Source organism: Elgaria multicarinata, chromosome 2, assembly GCF_023053635.1.
Source record: "Elgaria multicarinata webbii isolate HBS135686 ecotype San Diego chromosome 2, rElgMul1.1.pri, whole genome shotgun sequence".
Taxonomy (NCBI): Eukaryota; Metazoa; Chordata; class Lepidosauria; order Squamata; family Anguidae; genus Elgaria; species Elgaria multicarinata.
This window is the reverse complement of record NC_086172.1, coordinates 38,122,136-38,142,784: the sequence shown is the minus strand read 5'-3', so window position 1 is coordinate 38,142,784 and position 20,649 is coordinate 38,122,136. Positions and strand designations below refer to the sequence as shown.

The following is a 20,649-nucleotide window of genomic DNA, read 5'->3' as shown; positions in this document are numbered from 1 at the left end:
CGTTTTACTGGCAAACTGTGGCTTTAAAGCTTAATGGTATCTTCTGTTTCACTTGCTAAACTCTTTCGCCTAATCCTACATATTCTTTATGAACTCACTGGCAGATCTGTGTGCCTTGTGCATGAAAATGGAGATGGCACACAATATAAATGATGCGAATTTGAACGTATTTGCAGTGCATGGTCTATTCGACTTCTGTTAGGCATGTGGAAGGGACAAAGAGCTATCAAAGTTCCCTTCGTTGGCCAGCAAAAGCGTCACACTGGCTCTTAGATTTCACCAGGCATTGGCCATGTTTTTTCAGGCCGATCTTTGAAGCTCATGTTAAAAAAGAAAAAAATTCCTGCAGTTATGTGATGCAACTGAGGCATGCACAGCACCCAAATTATTGACCAAGCTCCAGGTACCCTCAATTCCACTTGGCAGGGGCAAATGGCTACTGGTCCTCTGGTGAGGATAGCCCCGCGGGTCCCACAAGTTCTCACTTGCGCTGCAGTTTAGAGAAGGGAAGAAAAAGCCGGAGTCTCTTCCATAGTTTTTAATATTTTCTCAACTTCAGCGCAAGGGGAAGAAAGGCCTACCTCTTCCTCCAGCTACCTGCATGTAGTAGTGGGCTTCAGGAAGAGGTGGGGAGATGTTACATCACTTGCATGGAGGTTTGGAAAATGCTGGAAACAACAGGACAGATGGTTTTTTTACATTCTCCAACCTGCAGCACAAGTGAGACCAAAAATTCACATTCCATTAAATACCCACCACTGGTGTAAGGCAACAGGCTGAACTAAAAATAGGACACAGAGAAACTAACTTCTATGAGAGAGCTATGTAAAGTGAGGTTTGGTAGGACTAAAAAGTCTGCAGCTTTTCAGGGCACCCCCCCCCCCCCCGCTATACAAATGAGCTACTGACAAGTGGTGAAGCCAAACCTTGTTAAGGAGGTTAAGCCAAGATTTAGTTACTAGCCTGTAATAGCCCATTTGCTTATCCTGTTAGTAATAATTACATTGGCCCTGTTCAGAAGACACTTTAAACCACGGCTTTAACTACGGTGAATAAGGTAAAAGTATTAGACAAGTATTTGGAGGACGAGCAGCAGTACAGTAGACCTGTCTTTCCTCATGTCTTCCTTCACTCCCAGACATAGCAATGCATAGATGCAGAAACACTTCTCCCAAGCTGTAACTACACTTGAGAGTTTGAGAACAGGTTACAGGATCACTTGTTCCTCTCTATTTGAGAACCCTCAGCCATTATTCATGCTAGCCAGGTTCCTTCTTAACCAGAGTCTGTAAAACAATTATTTATTACAGCGGGAACTTCAGTTTGTGTTTACCATGGTTAACATTGGCGCAGAGCTAGCCCTTGCCCAAGGGGAAGGGAACATTATGAAGATTGTTGTTGTGAGGATAAAATGGAGAGGAGGATTATGTACGCCGCCTTGGGTTTCTTGGAGGAAAAAAGGCGGGATATAAATGCAATAATAATAATAATGTGCAATCCTATTGCTAACTTCTAATCTCTTTCCCACAACTGGAGAGCGGGAGCATTAAGTCTGCACTGGACCACATGTGGCTCCCTTAACAAATTGTCAACCTCTACCGCACTTTCCAAGAGCTGAGCACTGCATTTACTCAAGCTGGACAATAAAAAAAATCAATAAAAGAGACGCTTCATCTTAATATAGTTGACACAGAAACAACTGAAGAAGTCATAAGTTCTGAAGAATGAGGGCCGAAAATGTTTCACAACTGCAGGTACTTTGGCGTTTTCAAAGGTTCCCTTTCGAGTTTTAATCTGAAGTCAGTGCCACATGCCACTATTTACCCCAAAGCATTTTACTACCAGATCACTTCTCTCTCTTTAAGAATCAAGGATGCTCCTCAGATGGAAGGCAGATGAAAGTATCAAAGGCAGTCTTCTAACAGCATCTGGTTTCTTGGCAAAGTCTATAAGCAAATGTCTTGGCGCTGCTATTCTGCTGCCTCTGGGACTGTCATTTGCTTATTTCTGCTGACCATTTTCTTAGAATTTTTGCTTTTCTTAAATGCATTCCCCTTCTTTCTAACTCGATTTTCTATTCTAATTAGCACAGGACAAAACTGAACTGTCACCTCCTTCCCCGCAATGGCAAATTAGGCCTATACATTTTAGCAACTCAGTAAGAAAGTATTATTGAGTACATCAATTTTCTAGGGTGACAATATATAAAAGAAACTGCGTTCCATCCAAACTTGTGTTACATGAACAAAAGGGATCCTTCCATCCGCAGAAGACATTTGACCAGCAGAGGGGGAAGGCACCTTTAACCAATTCCTCCTCCCCCTGCAGCTCCTAACTCCATTTCATACTGCTCTGGAGGGCCGCCCACCAACTCCCTGGATAAGATTTTCTAATGGTAGAAATGGTTGCAGGGGAATTGGCGGGATTTTCCTGTGCCCCTTCCACAGCTAGCAGCAGTCTGGATCCAGGCCTTTACGTATGGGAGTCATATTTCAGAAATGCAATGCTTAAGCAGAATCATGGTACATTATCAGAGTATATTATATCTGGCCACACTCTTGTCCATGAGAACACCTGAAATTATTTAAGCATTATCAAGATTGACTCAATATTAAAAGAGTCCTGGCTACCAGCAAGATTCATAAGCATTGAGATGGGTCATCACATGCTTAGATTACCAAAACATTGCCCTTCACTGTGGAATTTACTTCCAAAATTGGCAGAATTATCATCTTCATCTCACATTTAAAATAAACTCTATTAATTCTTTCTGCCTGGGAATTAGCTGAATATAGTGAGGTAGAAAACCCTCAAATAACATACTAAACTCATCTCTCACTATAAAATAGGAAATCATACAGGTCCTCTACATCGGTTCTCTCCTCCCAAAGAGTATACAAGTGATTGAACAATTGAAATCTTAAAACTAATACAAGTAGATGCCTGCAAAATTTACCATGATGAAATCTAATCTGGTGGAAAAGTGGAAGGCATTTTTTTTACGTTTTCCAAATGTTTGGGATTCATAAGAATGACTTCCAAAAGAGGGATGCGACTGCTACAGTTGTTAGGCCTGCTCATGGGGGGCAGGAGATGGGACCTGAACTGTGGTTTATCTGTGAGTTGTTAACCCTAAACAACCAAAGAACCCATGGTTTACTCTTGGGTTGTTCACCGTTAACAAACCATAGTTAAACCATAGTGCAGGGTTCACACATAACAACAATCCACAATTCAACAACGAACTATGTTTCAACAACTCTTACTTAACCCATACTCTGGGTTGTTGTGTACCAAGCTGGTTAGTGGGAAAGATTGGCCAGCCCATATTAATGGGCTCCAAAAATCCTATTGGCCTCTGTTTTCCTTCAGCAATTTGGATAGTACACAGCTAACTCAACACAGATGCAGTTTCACTATTAGCTGAATAGATTTAGCAGACATATGACATTTCATGCAATGTGAACATAAATAAACAAGTGTTCAGGATATGGTCAACCAAGCTTGATTATTCAGCTGCTTAACACCCCGCTTTTCCTCAGCTTTAGTTATAGGTGGAATAGGGACACACAACCACTACAGTGGTACTGCATTTACCCATGCAAATAACAACAACAACATAACAACAACAACATATGTTGGTGACTGTCCTGCTCTTTCCTACTTACACTCCTTCATTCAGCAGGAGAGAAGATGTCCTTCCATTATGTTGGAGTAGGCAACCTTTCTGGCCTCATGGGCACATTTTGCAATTTCAGAAACTGTCCTGGACACCACCACAAAATGGCTGCCATGGGAGGTATGGCTAGTCACAAAGGACAAGTGACCTGCCTAAAAGGCTGACTTCAAGGCAGAGGTAGGACTCTAAGAAAGATGACCAGAGGCACAGTGGTGCCTCTGGGCACCATGTTACCTACCCTCCACATTATGCCTTAAATGGAAGAAACTGTGTAAAAGAAGGCAAGGATTATACTTAAAAAAATAAATTTAGAAGCTCGTTTACAAAAATGAGAGATACAAGTGGAAATGAGAGGCATGTAAGTAGAAAATGGTGTCCTGATACAAATTCCACATCAGTGTGCAATCCCACAGCATGGCCTGTTTTTGTTCATAACACTAAAATATGATCATATGAATAAGCAGGCGAGAGTCCTGGACTCATGCACAGCCCCTTCCACTGTGGCAGAATCATAAGACTAGGAGCATCCGCTTCCTTTTTTCATGAAGTATTCTACATCAAGTTAAGTTTAAATTGTGGTTTACTAACAAGACAGGATAATAAATTATGGTTTCATCATGGCTTATTTCAATAGAACTTAAACTAACCAGTGTTTGGCCTTTTTGGACATAGCCATAAAACATAGTGAAGAATTGGAAGGCGGTACTTCCGACCTCCTCCTCACAGCTGTGCTGGAGGAGGGGAGCCCAAGGCTGGTTCACGTAGCCCAAAAGTACACGTCAATGAACTCATAAAGAACATGTGGCCAAGGAAACCCTGTGCCCCTCTCCTTCCCTACTGTGCATACAGAGAGACTGAAAGGCTCCTTGAAAGTTCCTAGTTCAGGTGTGAACATACATCCCACATCCTTCCAGGACGACAGAGATAAAGTATGGATATGCTTCTGAGAGGAAAATTGAAAGAACTCTGACTTTCTTCACCTTGACTCTCAGCAGGTGGACAAGACTTCTATAGGGCCTGTCGTGGGCCTGACAGGAATGTTTTAAAAACAGTGTCAGCAAAGCAACACACACCACACAGCTTTCCGGAAATATTTTCTTTTGGCCTCAGAACTTTCAGCCTCAATGTTTTTCATCTGTTACAAAGCTGCATTTTAGCAGAGCAAACATTTTTAAACACAGAACAATACAACATCAGCTTTCATCATTCTATTTTGAGGGCATGTTACGGGTAAGAAGGAAAATCAACAACATTAGCTACAGCTTGATTTACTATACATACTAAAAAAAGCATTATTCTGGAAAAGATACAGCTTTAATTAAAATTTAGCTGAGTTCCCATGTATTAACTGATATGCTATGTAATATGATAAATTGTGTCAATATCTGAAAGAAAAAAAATACTTCCTCCAGGAATAGGAAAGCAAAAAAAGGAATTAGGGAGAATTACCGTTTGGCTTTCAGGAAAATCCATCTTCAGCAATTTGTGAGCACATTCTTCAAAGTCTAAACTGCAAAGGGGGAAAAAAGCGTATCCAGAACTGACTTTCAACCTTAACAGCTTAAAACATTTCTGTGCTGACAACAATATTTTCTGCATTAGAAAAGCAACATTTTGTAGGCCTGAAACAAAACTACTGAAACATCCAACCAATGCTAGTTTTACCCATTCTTCCAGAAAAAATAGTAATTAAGTCACCTATGTGCCAGTGTCTCAGATGCGAGAATTCTTTTGAGGAGCAGAAGAACCTCCAAAACACCCCTCCGCCCCACACTCATAGATTTCCATTTATCCCCACTTCACGTATCAGACATAAGGCAAGCAAATCTATGGACTTTAGATCTAGTGGAGTAAGCAAGCTAGCATGGGCACAGTTGCAAGAAGTTCATTAAAAAGAAAAATGCATAAATCAATACTGTCACTGCAGTTAATTGAAAATCCACCACAGCATTTTTCCCCTCAGACATTTCATTAAAAAGCATAAAGAATTTAACAACCTTTTTACAAAACTTTTGTTGAAAAACAATTCTATTTTAGCCATTTAACATTTTTATATGAATGATGGCCAAGACCAATAGATTTTCAGACAGACTAAAAACAAAATGACTCCCATTTGTGAGTCATTATTGCTACAACATCATCCTAAACAGAAATGTACCATGTCTAGTAACTAAACAAATGAGAACATTATGGCCTTCTGGAATGTTGTTTCAGAATGTCCTGATATAAAAATTACTAATGAACGATGTAAAGGGGACAATAAAAACATCTTGTTAATTAACAAGCAAAGCTTTTCAGACTCTGTTTTTGTCACTTCCCTCTCTCTTACAAACACACATATTGTATATGTCCCTTTTCTTCACCTGGAAAAATTCCTTTCAACAGCATTCCTAAGTGTATGCCGAAGTATGCTACTTAAGATTCAGATATAAGAATTCAACCCGGAATTAGTCCTCACACATATATTATCTGCCCTGAAAGGTGGCTAAGAAATGTTTTAAATAAATAAATAATATGCTGGCTTGCAAAACTATCTGCAAAATTATAGAGCAAGGGCATCACATTTCAGTTGAGAATTATATTTCATTTTACCTTGACTGAATTGCAAGGTAAATGGTCCGGCGGAAGGAGACCAAGTTGATTTCTGTTTTATCATGGATAGTCACTTTTTGTCCTTGAAGAGGGAGAGGGGGAAAAACATGGAATTTTATGATGAAGCAGTCAGAATGCAAAAACATTAGGAATATACTATTTCAGAAACGATAGCTGGAAGATAAATTATCCTCGATTAAATAATAACAATCGATTGTATCCAATGGCGGCTTTGTGCTAACTGAAAGCATGTTCGCTTGTGCAAAGTGGGAGATCCAATTTTTGCTGATCCCCGCTATCCACTGCAGCCCCCCCCCCCCCCCACAATCTACTTCTGAGGATTGGGAAGCCGTATGGGATATGGCATGAAGAGCTGCAGTAAGCAGGGGAATCAGCAGGAAATGGGTGCCTTGCTTTTGCGAGCATACATGTTTTACAGCAACTTTAGATTTATATAATTTCAAGTTACAAAGAAGTATTGGGAATTCTAGCACAATAGGCAAGTTAAACTCACTGTGTCATCACAGGCATCAGCACAACAATGTTATCAATCTACCTTTTCTCTTATACATGGAAACAAACATACTACCACAAATATACTACTACAAACTCAATCACAGCTTTCAAAACTCAGCTAAAAACCTTTCTGTTCCCTATAGCTTTTAAATATTGAGTTTGTTCTGACTCTATACTGTTTAGCTTCACCCTACCCAGTGCCTGTTTACACTTCCCTGTGCCTGTTTGCATTCTCTTTCCCTCCTTATTGTTTACTGCAACTTTATTAGATTGTAAGCCTATGCGGCAGGGTCTTGCTATTTACTGTGTAATCTGTACAGCACCATGTACATTGATGGTGCTATATAAATAAATAAATAATAATAATAATAATACAACTTAACTAGCATTCTAATTATGCTCACAGAAGTTATTAGCCCACAGAAACTTCAAGTGGGTCACTCTCGACCTATATAACTATGTCCTTGTGCCCTAGAAGGAAACAGAAAGAAAACCAACTTTTGTAACTTTGCACTGCTTGCCTGTGGTGAGTAAAAACTTCTTCTAGGCAACCAACCAACCAAGTGGATAAGCATGGGAATAGACATCAAATTGTCACAAATGAGTTTTGAGACAGATTGGAAGATATCAGGTGGTGGTGGTGGTGGTGGTGGGGAGAAAGGCTGGTCTTAGAGGCTTTTTAAAAAGCTATCTTGCAACTATTTCCTGCTATGTTTTTTATCCATTTCCCAGTTAATATGCATCAAAATTATAGATGACAAAAATAGTATCATTTTGAACTATGACTATGAGAGTTTTGTGCTAAGTAGTTGAGGGACAGATTTACCTTACTTTTCCGTTTAAAAGAACAATATGAAACTATTCTAATGCCCTGATCCAAAGACCCATGCGTGCTAAGATGCACAGATATGTCTTTTGTGCATACAGATTGCTGCATTACTTCAAAAGGGGAACCAAAATCTGTGCATGAAAATCTGATTCTGTATTAAAAATTAATGAGAAAATTCCTTCCAGATTTGGGAGAAGGAATTCTTCCAGGGCAATAAGGACATCACGGATCGGGCCTACAAGCAGAACAGCGTATCACTCACGGCACCAAGACCCAAATAAGCTACTCTGAAATGAATTAATGTCCTACTTTTCATGGGAGCGGCCTCCAGAGTTTCCATATGAGCAATGCAAGTGATGACATACTTCTGTAATTACTATGTTTTATTTTTATTATTTGCTTGGAATCAAAACTTTTCCTTTCCCAAGAGTACTGTTGAAGAAACAGTGCTTTCTGGAAGATTTTGCAAATGTGAAGAACCCATCTTAAAGTGTTCTTGTATGCCTATCCAACCACTCTCTGCTTGCAACAAGTCTGTGTTGTTGTTTCTTTTAAATTATGGCAAAGTTTTATCAATTATTGACTGACAAGACATACAATGCTGCTTCCCTTTGTCAAACATATGTCCATAGTCAATAAAGACTGAAATAGACTATAAAATAATGAAGTTAACATGTGAAGGAAACAAGGGACACAGAAGAATCTCAAGGAAGCATGCCTTACACCCATGTTTTTCAGGAAAGAAAGTGGCGTTAATAACGGGCAAGTTCTAGCACAAATTAAACATTTTAAATCTCAGTTTCAATTGCAAGGATTTAAATCCAATGGTAGTGCTTAGGTCTGGATTGATTGTGCCCATTACTCGTGTGTGTGTGTGTGTGTTTGTGTGTAGTAATAATACAGCACAGCACTTTGCAAAAATGCCTGTTAAGAAGATTATACTTAGAATTAATCTATAGCAGGAAAGGAAAATGAAAAAAATCTGATAGAATCCTGGGTAAAACCTCCTAACTTCCAGATCTCTCAAACACACACACGTGTGCGCACACCCACACACAAACACAACTATACATCTTACTTACTCATTTACACATTGATTCACTGTTAAAATGTGAAGGAAATAAAAAGCTGGGATAAAAAAATACAGCCCAACACAAATAGTTCAGAATGCCCTAGGAAGAATTGAACGTATGTTTCTCAAGTATCAGAAGTTGAGAACTTTCAAAAGCAGATTATGATATGTATCTCCTGGCCAGGTTTTTTAAAATTCCACTAGGAACCACAAAAATAGCTTTTGGGATCCAATTGAAGTTCATGCCACAAGCGTCTTGATCACGTTTCTGTCTAGAAATTTACCAAGATGGAACCTTGATTGAGAATGGAAAGGGCAACTAAGTTGTATAATGTATTAACCTAAAAGCACCTCAGCATTCAGTCTTGCTGATGCAAACAAACCACCACAGTTACTGTCTTAATGAGACTGATAAAAAGGCATGCACAATTCATATAATGGCAAAGCAACATAAATTCAATGGAATAACAGTTTAATGTAAACAAAAGTCAGTTTATTATCCTAGTGTACTGAACTTCCATAGCTCCAACTAGCCCATAAAATTGTTTCAGCCTTACCTTCTTCATCCTCCTCATCCTCCTTATCTTCCTCCTCTTCGTCCTCCTCTTCACTACTTCCACCATCTTGACCAGTTTCTGAGTCACTGTCACCTTCATCTAGAATTTCTACAATAAGAAGAAAAAAGGATTAAGACCAGGTTTGGCTAGATGAGACATTCAGGTTCAGATGACCAAATAATATTTAGAAGAGGACGCTTAAAAACCCAATCAACAAATATTGTCTTGGCCTTCAATCCTAATCCAATCTATTTGTGAGTAAATCCCATTGAACTCAGTGGGTCTTAGTTCTGAGTAGGTATGTGTAAGATTGTACGGTTCATTCACCCACAAACCCACAGGACTTTAACACATATTATGCTGGTGGGCTGGACATAATAGTAATGAAATCATTTAAAAGAAGCAAGCACTGCTAGATCAGTAAAATATCCCCCAACTTTAGACAAAACCAAAATTCAGATTGTTTTCTGAAACTTGTGGCATTACTTGCATAAGACAAATAAAAGTTTTGTTTTGCCTTGATTATAAATTGTTTCCACTAAATCCAAAGAACTAGCCATAAAACACACTTTTATCATGCGCTTCATTAGAAATACAACTGTGCAAAATTAAAATAAGCTTGAGCTACATACCTTTTTTCAGAGCTTTGTACTTCTCTTCATTCTCCATAAAGTCAGGATCCATCTTGAACACATCTTCACAAAAAGAGAAATGAAAATGGCAAAAATTATGGAAGAATTTTAAAGAAATTACAAATAATACAGACTGAAAATGCTCATTGTAACATCATTCTTACTGAGAACATCTTCCTGATTATATTCATCTTCCAAAGGCAGCATATGGGTAAACTGATCCTCCTCCTCCACAAGATCCAGTCCGTCTGGAATTATCGGGTGGTCTTTGAACCCATCTTTACGCACAGCGAACATGACTTCTATCATGTACTGAACTCGCTTGTCTGTTTCAGATTCATGCAGAACGTGACGAAGGCGGTCAAAGATGGCTGTAGTTTAAAAAGAAGAAAGGTGGCAGTTAGTTTCGCGAAATGCTAGGAATCAGGATGGAAACCTACCAATGGTACATACATACCATTAACACCTCTAGGAGACACTTCAGTCAACTTGAGGCCACATTCCTTTAGAAACCCAATTGCTACTTCAATACTGTCATCTGTAGGCCTTTCCAGAAGCAAGGTGAGCATTTCCAAACACAAAACCTCGTGCGCCTCAGCAGGAAAAACAACACAAAGATTTTTGTTACAAATTAAATTCCTCTAACTTTGAATAATTGAAATATATTGTAGTTGACAAAACACAGCACACCGCTCTAGAGAAGCAACTCGCTCAGTGCCCCAAGAGGCATTTTGGGACTTATGGTTCACAAACAGTTGTGCCTCACCCGACCCCATTTTGTAGCTCAGGGGGTGGGGAGGACTCAGAGCAGTTTGGGCCAAGAAATTTGCTGTTCAAAGTCGTGTCCCACTGGGTGGATCAATAGTTGGCAGCTACTATAACAAGGGCCATAGTTCAATGTGAGGCCTGAAGGGCCAGCAACATTGTCTCTACCCACAGAATCGCTCATCTTTCCAGCGAATCACTCCCCTATGAACCAAGGTAAGGAAAAGGGCTTCCTTAACCCTCCCCCCTTGGCGGAGTTCTTCTGCTATGCACTTCAGCTGTGCTCTGCTACTTGCATGCATCGCACCTTGCTGCTGAAGTGCATAAAGGGAGAATTCTGGAAGAGCCTCTTTGCTCTTCATGCCAGGGTGGAGGGGTTAAAGCTGGGGTCTCCAACCTAGTGCCTACGGGCACAAATGTGTCAGTGGACACTTCTTTTGGTACCCACCAGGCTCCCTGTCCCTCCTGATTTTTATTTTATTTCTTAAGATTTAAACTGAAAACAACTCATCAAAATGGGAGGCTGGCATGCTGCTGCAGAACCAAACCCTGCTGTCCAGCACTACCTTTGTTTTGGTTCAAAAGACTGGTATTGTGTTTGGGAGTTCAGGCCCCACCTCTTGCTTTCTACTTGGGTTCTTGGGGGAGTTACTTTTCTTATAGTCTCGCCCGTTTTCTTTCTTGGAATTGAGTGTTTTGTACCCAAATTCCCTATTTTATAAACAGGGAAGCTCTCTCCTTGGCAGCCATTTTGTGAGAGTGCTCAAAGCACTCTTGCAAAATTCCAAACGTGCTCAGTGACCCCAAAAAGGTTGGGAATCCTCAGCTTAAAGGGTTTGCATTTAAATTCAGGAGAAAGTTGCAAATGTGCATGGGGGAGCACAGTGACAGGGGAGGTGATGCTTGTAATCAAAGGCCTGATGACCTAAAATTACTGCCCATGTTTGAGAAACACATCCTAAGTCTGTGGTACTGGTAGATAAAGAACTTAATTGAATTCATTCCCTTGAATAGTTAGACCTGCAAGTCAAATAAGCAAAAACGTGAAGTAATGGTCTTCTTCATTAGGAAACAGTCACTAACGGTTGCTCTTTCTACCAAACAAGCAGAATATGTCTGGCAGGTGATTGCTAAAGCGTAATGCTTAAGTTTCATTAGATCTGGCTTCAATTCTGCTATGATTCATAAGGGTCCATCTCTCAATGGAGTAAGCTGAGTGAGTGAGAGGGCATGTCGTATGTGTGAACGACAGGTCAACAAGATGGGGAATTAGGACTGTGTTCTTAATTAACAACCACAAAACCTCATTACTTGGATATTTGAAAGAAAGGTCCTTTAATACCTAAAGAAAGAATGACTGCAAACATGCTATTAGTAATGCAGAGTATCTTACCACATTCTGATTCATCAGATGTGCAACGAACTTGGAAGCTGTCAGGCAAAGTTGCTACAAAACCAAAGACAAAGATACGTATCACTAAGAGTGAAATTCCTATGTCTGCTTTTGTACTGCACTCTATCCCAAAGGCTACAAGTGACTTCTACACATATATTTAACATTTCACATTCTTAAAAAAGTTTTTCTTCTTTCCCTTGCTGGCATTATTGGGGAGGAGAGGGGCAGGGGGTGATGTGGGGGGAGAGACATCAGCCCTTCTTGAGGCTGATCCAGAGTTAGAACCGGACTGTCATTTTACAGTAGTCCCACTGACATAAATGAGACTTAAGTTAGTTCTAAGTAGTCACGTACCACAAATTTTAATAGGTCTACTTTAAGTATGACTAGGGCCGTTTCTACACCTGCCTTTTTTCCTGGGATCATCCCGGGATCATCCCTGTGCATGCAAATGCCACACAGGGGATCCCGGGAGCAGGCAGGGACAATCCCTCCATTTTCCTGGGATAATCCTTAGGTGTAGAAAGGGCCTAGGTCTGAGTCCAATTCAGTGTCTGCATTTCACTATGTACTGAAGTAGGTTACAACCTGCATCATTTCCATGGGTCTCTTCAAACACATTATTATGTTTGCAGGTTATGGACATTACATGGAAGCAGGTTGTTTCAGGACATTCATCAAGTGATCTACTCATCATTCACTCAACATTCACAAATCCTGGCAATTTGCCAGGATTTAGTTTGCTGTCATTGAGATATAAGCAACGTTCAGGAAATGTTTAGATCAGCCTTCTCCAACTTGATGCCTTCAAGATGTGTTGGAGTACAATTCCCATGCTGACTGGGGGATGCTAGGAGTTGTAGCCTAACATATTTGATGAGCACCAAGTTGAGGAAGACTGGTTTAGATGATCTAGTACTATTGGATTCTCGCTATTCAGTAGATCAATTCATATACCATTTTTGAACTAAAAGAATAGCTACAAAGAAAATTCCCCGATCTACACAATAGATAGTCTTGCTATGATTTTAATTTTTGTGAACCGCCCAGAGAGCTTCGGCTATTGGGCGGGATAGAAATATAATAAATAAATAAATAAAAGTATAATGGAGAAAGCATTTCCACCCTAACAATACCAGCTACAGTGTTTTGAAAAATGATGGTGGGGGTGGGGGGGTTTGGTTATCAGGACAAAGTCAGTTGCAATACTGCAAAGTAAAGGAAGAACTTTCTCAAAGCCATTTTACTAGGTGGATTTTGAAGGGAAAGTAAAAATTTTCCCAAAATTTATATTCATTTTTGGGAGGAAAGGGGAACAAAATTCCTACCATCACCAAATAGTTTCAAAATACCTGGACATTTTACATCTCTGTTTGGCCTGATAACCACATAACTTTCTGGCAATTCCTAAACATATTCATGATGAAATAAATTTCACTTAATACAATGATGCTTCTCATAATATAAACAAGGGAGAAGCGCAATAAATCTGAACCTACCACTTTGCACAGAGGCTTTTCTTACATACCTTATCATTTCTTCTGTAACCTTTGCGAAAATTTAAAATGAGCCTCTTGAGAATCAGCTCTCCAATATTTGGAAACTTTGAATTGATGATCGCTACAACTGCTGCATAAACATGAGTGAAGATTGGTGAAGCACTCTGGGCTTGCAGGATGGATCTTGACAGTAACCCCCTACAAATGAGAACACAAAACTGCTGAAGCCGCACCTTTTTGGAGAAGAAGTCTACAGGTTGGATCCAGCTTGAGGCACGTGTAAAGGGGCTGTCAGAAGTCGGCTTCCTGCTCCCCTTTGAACGGCAGCCAGTCCAGCCCCCTGAAAATGCTATTCAGAGGATCAGGGGGCCGTGCTGAACGGATTAGGCTGTAGTTCAGGGTGATGAATGCGAATCCCTGAAAACTGGATTCCGTGAGAAGAGCATGGAATCCAATACCTCAACCCAATTTGGGGGGAACCCCCCCCCCCCATTCCCTACTCAATTCAGCAGGGTTCCCTGACCCACTGTATTTTCAGGGGCATGGACTGGCTGACGTGTGTGCGGGGGGTGGCTGCTTCCATACATGCCTCAATCTGGATCCAACCCATTTTTTTTTTAATATAAAAGTTATATGGTAGCATATATCCCAACAGTTCGAAGATGGCCAGTGGCTATTCTAGACTGCATTATTTAGGTTCTCTTTATTTTTTTATTGAAAATTATTTTGATTTTCTATTCCATCAACATTGAATTACCAACTAAAACTACATAATACTCACTAAGAACGTTTTTGGCTTTCTATCTTTTTCCCTGCTCCACTAGCCCTCTCGATACAGGTCTATACTGCAATCATCAAGCATTTCAAGAGCTCAGACATTATACTTTGAGCGGGCCAGATTAATCTGCAAAGGTGTTTCAGCAAAGCAATGATCAACACATCTTTGCTCTTGCTTTAAAAAACACCCTCGTACACCAATCCTAACCGAAGTGACAAGTACCCCTATTGTGAAGTATTCCCAAATCACTTGATACTATTCTTTCATCGGTCAAGTGTACATTAATGTTTCCATTTAACAAATCAAGCTTGTATCAAAAGCTACTACATTTTTTCAAAAATACAGTCCTAGTAAAGACCAACTGGAGCAATGCTACTGTGAAAAATGATTACTATTCTATTAGAAAAAAAAAACCTGGTTTAAAACATAAAAAGTTAAAGGTAAGTAAAAGAATAAATTACTGCTGTTGTGCTTAATGAAAAAGTAGTATCATAATCCTGCTGTACAGATTCAGTAGAAAAATGGCACAGCTACTACATAAGAAAGCTTCTGAAAGTACCAAGCAATCTGAAAGCCAGCACTGCGTGAATGTTAAAGATGCAAGAGTAAATTAATTACCACAAATATAAATTGTCTCCTAATTCAGCCCTAAAGTTATTTTCATGATTGCTTTTAAATCTTAAGATATTTAGAAAGCCACCAACATCCTGTAGAAACATGTTTGCTGACAATCTATGTTTTAATTAAAGTACTTAGGAAGTGTGTCAGAAGAGGATCTTTGTGGATTAGGAGTTCATCTAATGCTACTGCTTACTCTTCTACAGAAGCAATAACTCTGTGACAGTAATTTCCCCTTAGAGCTAATCAAGATTTAAGTAGAGAGTGAGAGCGCAAATCAAATGATTAAGCATTAAGTTACAAGAACAAGCAAACTGTTACGGAACATGGACCTCATTTTTATTCACTTGCCACCGCCCTGTAAAATCGGTGGAAGGACTCTAGAACAGTGATGGGCATAAAATAAATCTCCAGATGTTTGGAAATTTAGTTCCCAAAGGTCTCTACCAACATGGCCAATGGTCAGGAATGCTGGGAATGAAGTACAAAGCAGGTGTGGAAAGACTTCAGGCTTGTGGGATCTACTCTTTTTCATTAGAACTACGAGATCCACCAACCAGAGCTTGGGTACAAGTCGTAGACTTAGATTTAAATGGAGTCTAGGAATTTAGAACTCCAGAAGTAAACAGAATACACAGTCCGTCCACACACAAAAATTATTTCTAATTATAAGCTTTCTTCAGTGGTACAAATTTTGGGGACGGGGGTATTTTCCTGCTGCTTTTAAAAATAATTGGGAGTCAGGAATCCCTGCCAATCTACTGTAAATCACCCCATAGATCCAGATCTACATTCTGCTCACTCTTGTTCTAGAGGACAGAGGACTGGGAATTTAATCACAAATCTTACTTTTTACAGTTCCACTTTCTGCAAAGTTTCATTAGATTGCATCCTATTCCCCCCGCCCCCAAGGAATCCAGGGCACCAAACATGGCGAGCCTGAAAGTGGTTGGCCCAAAGTTACAAAATGCCCAGTTCGGCCAATCAAACTAACAAACCATGAATTGTTTGTGAGTGTTCAGAGTAAGCAACTGGCTCCCAACTGCTCCAGCCTTGTTAAACAATCCAGCTGGTGTTCGCCATGATGTCCAAACCCAGAATTCTGGGTTGTTGAGGGAGAAACTACCCAGAATTTTAACCCATGGTTCGTTAGTGGGTTAGAACTCTGGGGTGTTTCTCCCTCAACAATCCAGAGTTCTGGGTTCAAAGTGGGCAGGAGCCAGCACACTTGCTCCCAACCACATGCAAACAAACCACGGTTAACAAACTGTGGGATTTGAACTGATGAAGTCATAGGCCAACACCCTAGCTGCTACAACACACTGTCTCTACTAATTTGTGCGAAGAACTAATTTATGTCTTTAGTACAACAGTCATGTAATTTGTTTGGTTTCAAGGCATGTTATGGGCAAGGAACTAGCTGCTGTGTTTTGGTCCTCTCTGCAGGGAGAAAGGTATACAGGGGCTGGCTTCTTTCTGCCAATACTGACTGGATGAAAGGCAGTTGACAGAGCAACCTATTAATTCTCTTCAACTGTTACCTGTACTTTTTGGCAGTTTAACAGGTATAGAGGTCAAGATCCCACATCGCTGGAGGTGAAGACTATGACACCTCATTGCAAAGGATAGAATGATGTTCTCTACAATGCTGTGCGTTGTATTATTGTATAGTTAATACGAATTAGTCTCTCTATTTTCTATTCAAGCAGGTCATTTTCCTCTAGCTTTAAACATTTATCATTCCCTGATTTCCTTGCTATCCACCCCCAAAATTCTTTGTGCCTACCCCCATTCACTCTAATGACTATGAACTCTGCTGAGGGATCAGAAAACATTTGGTGTAATTAGCAAGAGTAAAAAATGATTTTCTACAATTTTGCAAAAAGACGTCTGATTTTTTTAAAAAACAAACATTTTTTAAATATACATCACACAAATAGAAATTGTGTATGCTCTATAATACCTTGTTCCAACTGAACACTGACTTTACCACTTCAATCCATCTTCAAATACAAAGCCTTTAAGATATTCATGATCAAAATATTCCAAGTCCAATGTGGCTTACTCCCAGGTAAGTCTACATTACACTTTAAATCTTTTTGCAGACCCATAAAACCCATAAAACCAGTGAAGAATACTTTTTACAAGGGGCTTGACAATTACTCCATGATTTTAAGATGAACAGAAGGTTGTATTAAGTACTTGATGCTTACCTTCCTCTCACAATATTTTCTTGAAGGAGTTCATGGATAATATTCTCGATATTTGAAACGTTCACTTTATTGATGAGGCCATTGATGGATTTCTTCAGGGCTTCCCAACTCATCCTTTGATATGCTAAACTGTTTTTGAAAAAATGTATTTATGAATAAAAATCAAAAGAGGTAGATAGAAATGTATTGCTTAGTCAGCTTGAGTAATCAACACATTAAGGGCACAGTCTTATGCATGTTTAGACATAAAAAGAGTCCTATAACTCCCAGAGTCCGATAACTCCCAGCATTCCCCAGCCACCCAGACTTTTATTTCCTGTCTAAACATGCATAGGATTGTGCCTTAAAGCACTTTGCAGGAAGTGTTTCTTGAGCATGGTGTGTAAAAGCATATCTACCTACTCCTCCCTCTATAATTTCACAAGAGCAAGTTACACCAATCTGTGTCACTTCCAATAAACTGCATCAACACTGAATAGCAATCTGTCTTTTGCAATTAAAAAAGCAGCATATCTAGAGAGAGAGAGAGAGAAACAGGGAGGGCAAGTCTGGCCTCCAAGCCACATCTCACTCCAGCTTGCCTCACATGAGCTTGGCATGATCCACAACAAATTCAAATTCTCAATTTGAATTAAGCAATCCATTTTATTCTCTGCTTGTTCATCCCTGGCTGACGGCTGGTTGGCCATTGTGTGAACAGAGTGCTGGACTAGATGGACCCTTGGTCTGATCCCACAGGGCTCTTTCTTATGTTCTTATTCTCATGTGTGAATGTCATGACAATTACAAAGCAATTGAAGCATGAGGTACACAGATTTGTCTTTGGGTAACCTCAAACGCTAAAGAAGGGATGGGCAACTTGCGGTCCTCCAAGTACAATCATCCCTCACCCCTGGATATGCTGGCCATGGCTGATGGGAGATGTGGGGCAAAATTTCTGGAGGGCCAGAGCTTGTACAACCCTGCAACTTCAGAATAGAGCCACTGCACATATCTTCACACTATTTCAGACTTTAGAGGCCAAAATGGGCTCCTCTATCATCACAGCTAGGATCTCCCTGTCACCAGCCATACCATCCTGCAGCAAGATGCCCATGTCTCATCTATGCCCACCCTCCTGTATTCCCCGTTCCAGTTCTTCCCTCCAAGGTGAGAGCTTGTGGCACACCAACTTCCACAGATTCTTTGTGCACAGTAGTTTAAAACTTCCAGTTTGGGATTCTAGTTTATATCAGTGAATGCTACATGCGAAACGTGTTCACCTTCGACCTACCTATTTTTATCAGTGATTTGTGCTTGCATCATCCTAAGTTTTGCTGGAGGAATGTATGCGCCCCCCGTGCGGGTAAGGATGGGATCCAAATCCTCTTTCTTCTTCTTTGGAGGGGGTTCATCATGAGGAAGAGAGCTCTGAAATGATGATCTCTCTGCTGCATTTCTTCTGTCAGGTGAAGGGGATCTCCTGTATCTTCTCCAGTCAGATTCCTTCTCTCTTTCCTGTCTCTCTCTTCCCCTAAAGTTAGGGGAAAATAATTTATTACAAGATTTAATTATCAAGCCAAAAAATAACTAAACACTGCCAATAATTGTTATTAGCTTTGTACATTGATTATTAAAGCAAAAAATTCCCATCCCTGCTAAAAGCTAAACCAAGGATGGGGAACCTCTGGCCCACACACCTCATTCAGTCCATGGAAGTTCCCACTTGGCCAGCTGAGCCCCCTTGGATTCCCCCAGACTGGAGAGAACAGTGGGGATCTGGCTTCATGTGCTGCTTATTGGCCCCATTTGGGATGATGAGCAGGCTGAGTGAGCAGTCATGCATTGCTTGCCATCCCATTCTGGATGGCACATGACACACAAAGGGCCCGTTCAGAAGACACCTTAAACCATGGCTTTAACCACAGTGGTTAAGCCAGAAAGCTAGGCCGTGTTCAGAAGACACCTTAAACCACGGCTTTAACCACGTTGAGTAAGGCTTTTTTCTTTGTTCACCATGGTTAAAGCCGTGGTTTAAGGTGTCTTCTGAAAACAGCCTGGCTTTTTGGCTTAACCACTCTGGTTAAAGCCATGGTTTAAGGTGTCTTCTGAATGGGATCAAAGAGTCTCTTTTTCTGGGCAGAGAGGGGCATGGAACGATGTGCCGCTCTCTGCACAGAGAAAAGGAAAATGGGTGGGGCGGATGATGCCAGACAATTTCTGGCATAGCCCCAGCATCTGATGCCACCTGGCCTGTCTCATTAGTCTGGGGTTAGGGGCAAAAGGCTCTGCACATCTGAGCTAAACAGTGAGGACATTTAATTTTTCCCCAACAGTACTGGATTCACCTTGATTCTGTGTATTTGTCACCATGACGTCCCTTTTCTGAATATTCTCGGTCATGTCTGCTATGGTCGGAATAACCTTTGGGTGGTGGCGACCGAGACCTCCGACGCTCCACGTACCTATCCCAAGATTGAGAGCAACACTTTGTTAGTGACTGTTTTTAAACATAAAGGCTAATTCACACACCATGCCATTCATATGTGTCAGACAACTAGGGAAGCTTTGGTATTAAATCCCTAACATGCAGCTTTCGTCAAACATGTATATATAGCGATAAGACTTTTCCAGAAATTTTTTAATAGGAACGTTTCCCAGAAATTTTCTATCCAAATTAGTCAATTGCATTGTGTTATTTGCATAGAAAAACTTTCAGTTTCCATCAGAAAATTCTCTGAGGACTCAAAGAGTGATCTAATTTAAACATATTTATTTTAATTACATTTAGTTAATAAAAAGAGCTAAAGAAGTAACCCATGTCATTTTTTTGTCTCAATATACAAGTTCTTGACTTGAAATATTTGAGAGGGGAAATTAAAGAACATGTGAGTTAAATATTATATTATGTAATTTTTAAATTAAAATTTAATGACATATTGCTTAAATGCAAGAAGAAGAAGAAAGATACCCAAAACACTAATCCAGCTTTCCTGAACCTGGTACTGGCTAGGGATGTTAGAAATTGTAGCCCAACGTATATGGAGGGCAGTAGGTTGGGGAAGGTCACAATAATTAATTTTAGCAACCCACAGAATTGTGCATGACTGTGTGTGTTGACAATCACACACCTATTTCCACAGACGTCAACTGAGGTTGTTGGGGAACTTCAGTTTTACTGTCACTGCTTATTAGTATTTCAATAATATATGTGCTCCCTCACATACCTGCTAGGAATAAACACCTGAAAAATATTAATGACAACTTTGAAACTGCCAAATTTCCCCCTAACATTGTATTTGCAACTGGCATTCATTCATTGTTTCTACTGAACTTATGAAATGGAAAATATCCTGCAGAAAAATAAAGCACTGAAAGATTTTCTGCCTCATATCACTGCATATATATCATCTTTCTAAACTTCTTTGCTGTGCAGAACAAGTTGGAAAATGCTTATGATGCAAACACTACACTCAACATCTAAGGTCCTCCTCCGGGTGCCTACTCCGAGGGAAGCTTGGAAT

At 40.1% G+C, this 20,649-nt stretch overlaps 1 protein-coding gene across 1 annotated transcript in view; it reads right to left on the bottom strand.

The window, feature by feature from the left end:
* Nucleotides 1-20,649, bottom strand: part of CWC22 (CWC22 spliceosome associated protein homolog) — a 44,304-nt gene that overhangs the window by 16,850 nt on the left and 6,805 nt on the right. The window contains exons 4-14 of the mRNA XM_063116302.1: nt 19,474-19,590; nt 18,420-18,659; nt 17,147-17,275; nt 13,567-13,735; nt 12,036-12,089; nt 10,335-10,470; nt 10,042-10,248; nt 9,878-9,940; nt 9,246-9,353; nt 6,272-6,353; nt 5,129-5,189 (exon numbers count right to left, since the gene is read on the bottom strand). Coding sequence (XP_062972372.1) covers nt 5,129-5,189; nt 6,272-6,353; nt 9,246-9,353; nt 9,878-9,940; nt 10,042-10,248; nt 10,335-10,470; nt 12,036-12,089; nt 13,567-13,735; nt 17,147-17,275; nt 18,420-18,659; nt 19,474-19,590 — 1,366 coding nt within the window. The remainder of the gene's footprint in view (nt 1-5,128; nt 5,190-6,271; nt 6,354-9,245; nt 9,354-9,877; nt 9,941-10,041; nt 10,249-10,334; nt 10,471-12,035; nt 12,090-13,566; nt 13,736-17,146; nt 17,276-18,419; nt 18,660-19,473; nt 19,591-20,649) is intronic.